The sequence below is a fragment of the Echinococcus granulosus genome (genome assembly GCF_000524195.1).
Source record: "Echinococcus granulosus chromosome Unknown EG_S00004, whole genome shotgun sequence".
NCBI lineage: Eukaryota > Metazoa > Platyhelminthes > Cestoda > Cyclophyllidea > Taeniidae > Echinococcus > Echinococcus granulosus.
In genome coordinates, this window is record NW_020170384.1 from 832471 (window position 1) to 840897 (window position 8427).

Sequence of the window (8427 nt, forward strand, 5' to 3'; positions counted from 1 at the left end):
ACCAAGTCATTTTTGAATGGAGCGAAGGCATTAAAATAAAGACTATGATAAAAAACGATTTGGTAACATGCCGTCAGGAGCACCGTCACAAACCACGAGTTGTGCCTTCTTTCCCTCAAATTGTTGAATGACACGGTCAGCAGTTTCGCGGCTGGTGATGTCACCTTGGAGCTGAGTGACTCCAGGAATAGGCGCCATGGCTTGTAGATCAACGGCAACGATTTTTACTTCCCGACGATCGACCTCTGAGAGGGGTTCCCACAACTTCTTGGACAGAACTTGGGACCAGCTACCGGGCGCCGCACAGAGATCCACAACGCGCGTGAGAGGATTCCCATTGTCTAAGTGTCAAAAAAACACGTGCTTATAATACGACGCTACATACAGTAGCTAAGTAAAAACTATCTTTCCCCATCAACTGCAGCAAGGTTATAACTCGATTACTCACGGTCTTTTGCAAGAATATTGAACTCATCATCAATTTGTAGGAGCTTATAAGCACTTCTAGCTCTCCAACCCTCCACTTTCGCTAATCGATAGAATATATCGCGTTTGTCCCGTGAAGATTTCCCCATGACGTTTGCACGCAAGTACTGCCCAATGCATTCGAAGGTAACCCACAGCTGGCAGGCACATGAAGCAGCGGAAAAGTGGTGCCAATGTTAAATTGCAAATAATAACAGCGTCGGTAAATTTAAGTAGCTTTCCATGGATCTAAACTAAAGTCCTATTTTATATTTAAGCCGCAAAATCAAAAGACGCAGAATACAGCCTTCACTTAAATGAGTAGTTAAGTAAGAGAAAGAGTACTCAAATATGCGATACTGACAGGAACCTTTACTAAAATCTTTTTTGATTAGATCCAGATGGACTCATTCTAGATTAGGACTCATTTTTTGCCACCAACAATGATAAAGATCGTGTTTTACTTGCAACACACGTTGTTGTGCAAGGTACCTGAGTCTTAAAGGTAATTATAGATCACTAATTCCGATTGTTTCCTTAGCACAAAAGAACCTATGCCAAAATCTTGCTATCGTCTTGTTATTTAAACATTATTTTTAAACGCTCTGGCGTAATTTTAACTTTGCTACGTTATTTGCAGTTTTTGAAGCTGTTTTTGACTTTTATATGGGTTAATAAACACTTTTGTTTATCAGTGAACCACGAATCAATATCCTTGTGCTGGACGTGCTTGCGGCTAGTATAATTGCTGTGGGTGCGTGTGCTGAACGACTGATCCCGATTTTGCGTTCAGAATTGCTCTTTTACCATAAATGACCTGATTTTTAGAATTGTTTGCTTTTCAACCAACTATTTTGCTGATTCGTTTTACGGGACTAAGGATTTTTCCTCTGCCTTCGTAGATTGTGGTTGTTCATAGATTCTCTTGGCCCTCAGTTTTAACCCGTTGTTTCAATGCAGAATTTTCATTGGTCAAGCGAGATTATTTTGATGGCTTTCTGCTTTTGTGGGTAACGTTTGTTGATGATGAAGTCGGTGCAAGTTAATAGCAATTGCACTGCACTACTGGGGCACTTCCACTTGTTTTTTTTTCACTTATTTGTTACTTCTCCTCCGTCTTTGTGCTTTCTAAGGGCTTTTTAAGAATCCGGGTGACTGTCTTTCAGCAACGGAAGGAACGGCTGAGTGTTTTTTAGTATCGCTAACACGGACAATTCCACACTAGTGGATGTCAAATGATGGGAATCTATAAAATGGCTTAATTGGTACGTTAATTTGAGCACGAATCCTAACTTTTGGTTCCCCTTTTGTATGAAAGTATCATGAGTGACGCTGCAAAGGTGATTCTTGTGACCGGTGGCTCAGGTCTTGTTGGGCATGGAATACGTCTGGCATTGGAGAATTACAATCTGAAAGAATCTGGTGAAAAATGGATATTTGCCTCTTCAAAGGATATTAACCTCTGCAGTTACACGGAGACTTTGGCTTACTTTGAGAGTGTCAGGCCTACGCACGTCGTCCATCTGGCAGCCAAAGTTGGTGGACTCTTCGCAAACTTGAGTGACAATCTCGGTTTTTTTGTAAGTGCAGTCTACCCCTGAAAGATCACCTTCATTTTTCCGTATATCCACTCGTTTTATCGGGCCCATAGCAGGTCAAATATTCTAGTCTTGAGAAACATCTTGGTAAACAATGCCTAAAAATGTATCTGTGCTTACTCCACGTACTTACAGCGAACCAATATGCAAATTAACGATAATCTGCTAGACGCGTGTTCGAAGTTTGGCGTGCGGAAGACTATCTCCTGCCTTTCAACCTGCATCTTTCCTGATAATACCACCTACCCCATTGATGAAACTATGGTACACAATGGACCACCTCATTTCTCCAACTACGGCTACGCCTACGCGAAGCGTATGATTGATGTGCTCAATCAGTAAGTAACTTTCCTCCATCTGCTCCATCTCTTCTTTCACTGCTTGTCTTAGTAGTCTTGTCCTTTTTAAGAACCGAAAAATCAATGTTTCTGCTACCGCATTATATGCCCAACTTTATTAGAAATGGAATTGATGTAGTTACTTCACATTTGTTACTTCGCCCACCAATTTTCTTAGTAGCCGACTGTTGTTTCGCTTCCTTGTTATATATTAATTTGTTATTTGTACGTGTTAATTTAGCGCTTTATAATGAGTTTCACATGCGCCTATAACATTTGCCCGGACTCTAATCGACTTTTGTTGTCTGTTTTAAGATTGCTTATAACATATGTGATAATGGCTAAATGCGGCACTTGTTTATACACACAAACCTACTTGTTGTAATCTGTGTCAGTTAAGGCCTTTAAGGTGTTTTGCCCTGATAAGATTGTCGATAGTAGACGGTTCATTGAAATCGCTATGTCTCGTAGTAGGGTTACCCGATTTCCTTTACAATACGCAAAAATTGAGGGTGTTGGCCCTTTGAAAATTGGCATTTTAGTCGGTCATGCTTGTCCCCCACCGTCATACGCAGAGCCCTATCTTTATTATTTTGTATGCCTTCGCTTCGCTTAATTATTGTCTTATTACTGCATGAGATGCAAGGGCTGACGTTGGCTGGCAGTGCTGTGTAGATTAACTGAATGGGACAGCTGATTATGCAATTATGTGTGTAAACCACTTGTTTTTCCATGTATATTCTTCTGGTAGAGTATCGTTTTCGTTCAGTTTGCAGCCTTGGCTTTCGTCTACCACAGTCAAGTTTTACGTACATACAATAAGTAAGGTGACTAAGGTGGAATGCTCGTTGATTTATCATTGTTTATTGAGAGCGCCAATAACTAGTTTGCTAACTTCGAGTGGCCGGAAGTGCTTGCATTCTGGCTCCTAACTCCTGCCATTTTTTGACGTTTTTAGTGCCTACACAGAGGAATGTGGGACAGTGTTTACCTCCATCATCCCCACGAACGTATTTGGTCCTTTCGATAACTTTAATTTGGAAAAGGGCCATGTCCTCCCCGCTCTTATTCACAAGGCATACTTAGCAAAAAGCAAGTCTTTTTTGTTATTGCGGTGACTTCGTCCAGACGACTATGTAATCATCAGTAATATGCATCTCAACTGTGTAGACTTTTGTGAAGTTCTGCGCACTACTTTATTTTACTGATAAATTTGGTTTCATTTGAGAGAGGCCCGTCTATTCATCCCCTTTTTCAACCTGTTTTCTTGACTGAATATGACTTTTGAGTTGTGGCTGGTCCAATACCCTGATCAACTGCTACTAAATTTGCCATATTTCTCGCCAAACTGTATGCAACACGTGAAATGGTTATCGTTGGTCGCACTGTAGTTATTTCCGATGGCGCAAATTCCATTCAACTCTAAGGGGATGGTAGCAAATGCTTCTGACTACTTTGTAAATACATTATTTCTGTTTGCAGTACAACGGCAAGTGTCATTCATCTTCCACAGTTTTGATTGTTATACTTTTTCTCTCGATCGCATTGGTAAGTCCGCTCTTTTTCCTTTCCGCAGAGGCTGATGAGCCGTTGCTGGTGCTGGGCTCGGGCGCGCCCCTGCGACAGTTCATCTATTCCATCGACCTTGGCCGTCTGATAGTGTGGGTGCTGCGCCACTACGATCAGCCTGAACCCATTATTCTCTCCGTCCCCGAGACCGACGAAATCTCCATCAAGGATGCCGCCTCTGTCATCGTCTCCGCCATGGGATGCACGGGTCTCACTGTAAGTAATTTCGTAATGGTATGCCTACTACTAAAATAGTGGTGAGTACTCCGACTAAAATAATGCTTTTGTGAAGGTTAGGAAATGGTATTTTAAATTTTATATAAGTGACAACTCCATACTGTGGTGCCTATCTTTCCATGAACAGTTAGTGATACAGTTGCGATTCGGGTCCCATTCGTAGGTAGCATTTCATATTTAAACACTTGGGCACTTATTACACCGTCAACTCTACTTCTTTTCGCCATCTTGAGGACTTTTTTATTTACCAGGTTGTGATGTAGAAAGTGCAATATTATTTTTTGCCAGAGATGAATATGTAGCCGTCCTTTGAAAAGTCAGCGGCCCTTGATCCTTTATTAAGACCGATTCTTTATTCCTAGAGGAAGGGTTTGCGGAGCACCACCAGGATATAAACTGTTTTATTATAGTGTAAAGTTAAGAAAGTAACCTGTGATTGCATGTAGACAATGCTATAGTTCTTCTCACAAACTGGGTCATATTTCGATTGTAAGCACACCATTGTCTATTTGTGGGGATTTTGGCTCTTCGAAAACCGTCTATTTTTATACTCATGACACTGCTAGTTTTTACTAATGGGAGGAATTGGTGCCTTGACAATACATCACTTCCCATTGTTCCTATGATTACCCTAAAAAATGTCCAATACTCGCTTAATGTTATGACCGATTTCATCTGCTACCCCTATAAAGTGCTCTTATCTACGGCGATTGTTTACTTCGTAAAAGGCGTTAAAATTCACTACATGTTTCGAATGTTGGAAAGCTTAAAATTAAATGCTCTACCAACTCCACTTATATTTCAGTTTGACTCATCCAAGGCGGATGGGCAATTCAAGAAGACAGCCTCAGTGGGGAAACTAATGTCCCTCTATCCTAATTTCCAATTCACTCCTTTCCCAAAGGGTAAGTCGCCAGTTCACTTATACTCAGGCAGTGTAATTTGTGAGAATAACCACAGTTTTTATCATTCCGATATTCCTATAAACATCTGAGTGGTTTGCGCATTGCATTTCAGCTATCGCAGACACCTGCGAGTGGTTCACCGTAAACTTTGATACGTGTCGAAAGTGAAGTGAGGTTGTTGAGGCCCAGGTTCCTACAATTGACTGTCTTTGAAAAGAATTTGAAGGGAAATCTATATTTGCATTGTTTCCCACCCATCTTTGAAATTTACGTCAATTTGTCCCCACAATTTTTTGAGAGTTTCGAACTGACAGCAATGCGTACTAATTTGCTATTCATGGCTAAACCATTGAATGAGTGTCTCCCCCTTTTTCGGTTGGGTCGGTAAAGCAACTCCACAAGTGTTTTTGTAGTACTTATTACTTATCCCAAAGATTATTAATGATTGCATATGCATACTATTTCACTGGGTTTTGAGTCGGCGATATTCGGAGTAGTTGAAGAAGTTGTTATAAATTGGAGTGAGTGAGATTTGTGTTATGATCAAATTTTCGCCTTTCGACTCAGGTGGATAATGTGAGCTCTGAAAACCATCTACGGAGCCGTGAACGGCAGGCGTTGAATTTTCATGTGAGTGAAGAAATGCCTAGTATCTACGCTAATCATGCAGCTCGGGGCATTCAGTTTTGCTCTACCCATGAGCGATATTGGAGGGGAGTCCAATACTTCTTAAGTTGGCAAGAAGCTTCAGAACGAGTGTTTCATTTCTCGGTCGTTATTCTTAACAACAGTGTAAAGGCTCTGGCACCCAGCGAGGGGTTTCGTCGAAAGTGGCTTCACAAATCCCGTGTTCCCCGTCTTCCCTTACCACGTTAGTGTTGCCCGGCTGTCGACCTATGTGTAGCGTCCTGGGACTCCCTGAAGACGAAAGAAGACACAATACTTGGACAGAATATACGTATTCAGCACGGAGAAGGTGTCTGGGCTATTGGAATGGCCCAAAAGGCCAGCCCACTCAGCGAGGTACAGGGGGCTAGTCCAAAGTACAAAAGTGGTGCCTCACCAGAACAGAGGGATAAACCACTATCGCATTCCATATGCTCCATTGAGTCAGTAGAGTCGCGAAGGTGTCGCCCGTTCACATCATTAACGTCTTGGTGTGGGATGCCGTAGACTGTTCGATCGAACTCTTTCAAATTGTCGAAGTATGTAAAGTCTTATAGACCGTGTGGTTAAGGCAATCGTCAGAAGAAGAGGTCGCTATAATGCTCTGGTCACAAAACTTCGCAAATCTGATAATCTGCCAAGGTCGCCTTCTCTCCATAACCTTAAGACCAGGAACCCTCCTTGTAAACCAAAGTTACCATTCCTCAAAAATACGGTCGCTAGAAGCTGCCACTAATTTTTGTACCAAGTGTTCCCTAAAGCCATAATAAGCCGTACCAATACAACGCTTTACCATTAATATACAGAAAGCTTGAGGAAATTGGGTCGTGACCAAACTGACTGAGGAAACCACTTTGACTCGGTAACTTTCAGCTTGCCATTTTAACCAAACTATGTAAAAATGGAGAGCGATTGCCCTTGCTAAAAACAGAAGAGGTTCCAAACAAGTCACCTACCTACCCCCAGAAAAGATTTTGCATATGGGTTCATAAAATTCATGTACTTTGTAATTTAAGTGTTTGATACATATTATCTGAACGTCCTCTAGGCAAAATAAAGCCCTGTCTTGCCACTCAAGTTTCGATCTCAAAAATTTATTTGATTTCTTGGGCATAATCCCGGAAAACCTCCACCAAAATATTAATTTGGGTATTTGTGGTAAATTGGTGACCAGACTAGTGACAGAGATTAACAATAATTGTAAACCACTTTAATAAAATGCACCGTGAATTCACTGTTTGCGTTCATGCCTGTCTGTTTTCTCATCAGCAATTATCATTACATGGGCTTATTTAACTTAACCACTAATGTAAATTATAATTGAACGAGTATTTTCAACAGTGTAACCATGCAGATTGAAATTGTTGGTTTAATTGGAAAATGGCAATTCCATGCCGCACATTACCTTTCAAAAGTTTGATTTGCCTTTATTTCACAGGATTAGGACCTTTACGAATGCTTCCCTGGTGACTTCAAGCAACCGATGCCAAATGCATTGTATGAACTTGAATGGGTCGAATTTCTGCATGGAAAGAAGCGAGTAGACTTGATTTTATTGTAATTACGGTTAGAAATTGAAAGGTGAATATTGGGCGCTTGATAGCGTAGTATTTTGTTCGTGCAATGGCAAACCAATTGGGGATTTCACGGATTTTCAAAACTGGGCTAAGGAATGTTATCATCTACAGAACTACAGACCTCGCACCTTTTACGAAATGCTAGCCCATGATAACTACAGGGACAATCTGATGCGAAGAAACGTAAGAGTTTATTATTTTATATCTCAGAGAGCCTATGTTTCCATGGCTATTACAATTGGAGGTGATTCATGCGGAACGCTTCTTTTTGAGGTATGTAAAAGTACTGACGTCTTATTATTGAAGCTTTATTCAGATCTTGTGCCAAAAACCTGTGAAAATTTTATGAAACTATGTACGGGGGAGTTGGGAATTATACCAAAAAATGATTGTGAAAACTATCGGATGCACTACCTAGATACTATATTCTTCAGACTTGTGCCTGACGGCTGGATACAAGGAGGAGGTATCTCTTGTGCACATCCCTTCGTATTAATTTTAAGATACTCTCTATGGCAGTGGAGATGATGGTCGCTCCATTTACGGTGAGGAATTTGAAGGTTGGTTGGGATTCCTACTTAAAAGTGCATTTCTCCTCTCCGGACTCGCCATACGTTTGCTTTTCTAGACGAAAACTTTGCCATTAAACATGACAAACGCGGCGTACTGAGCATGGTCAACAAAGGTCGACACACAAACTCATCTCAGTTCATGATCATCTTCCAGCCTGCACGGTGGATGGACTACAGATATGTAGCCTTTGGGTACGTTTTTATTACATCATTAGGCTCAACTGTCATTGCTTTACAATACTGGGCAACGACAAGACAGACAGCACCCACCACGATTAACAGCTCTAACGTGGGTTAGAAGGCCCAATATTTAAAAGATTATGGGATTCCTTCAAACTAAGTTACTCACTTCTTGTAGCATCAAAAATGTTCAAGGCAACTACTAGGCATACTGCCAAAACGTTCAAGGATCTCTTTATTACGTCAATGTAAATAAATGCAAATGGAATGTGTTGGCGATCCCGTGACGATTTTTTTCCTTTCAGTCAACTTTTAGAGGG

The 8427-nt window shown here is 41.1% G+C and overlaps 2 protein-coding genes across 2 annotated transcripts in view; one reads left to right on the plus strand and one right to left on the minus strand. All coding sequences in view use genetic code 11, as the record gives it.

The window, feature by feature from the left end:
- EGR_01084 (Tubulin alpha-2 chain) overlaps positions 1-575 on the minus strand; it is a gene marked incomplete at both ends in the record, with an annotated part of 18362 nt that extends 17787 nt beyond the window's left edge. Inside the window, 2 exons of the mRNA XM_024490333.1 lie at positions 84-341; positions 449-575. Coding sequence (XP_024355152.1) covers positions 84-341; positions 449-575 — 385 coding nt within the window. The remainder of the gene's footprint in view (positions 1-83; positions 342-448) is intronic.
- A 1212-nt stretch (positions 576-1787) lies between these two features.
- On the plus strand, positions 1788-5280 carry EGR_01085 (GDP-L-fucose synthase; the record flags this gene model as incomplete). Its single annotated transcript, XM_024490334.1, has 6 exons — positions 1788-2045; positions 2199-2401; positions 3360-3497; positions 3955-4186; positions 5013-5112; positions 5225-5280. 6 exons carry the CDS (start codon positions 1788-1790, stop codon positions 5278-5280), a joined length of 987 nt encoding a protein of 328 aa, XP_024355153.1.
- Positions 5281-8427: the final 3147 nt, after the last annotated feature.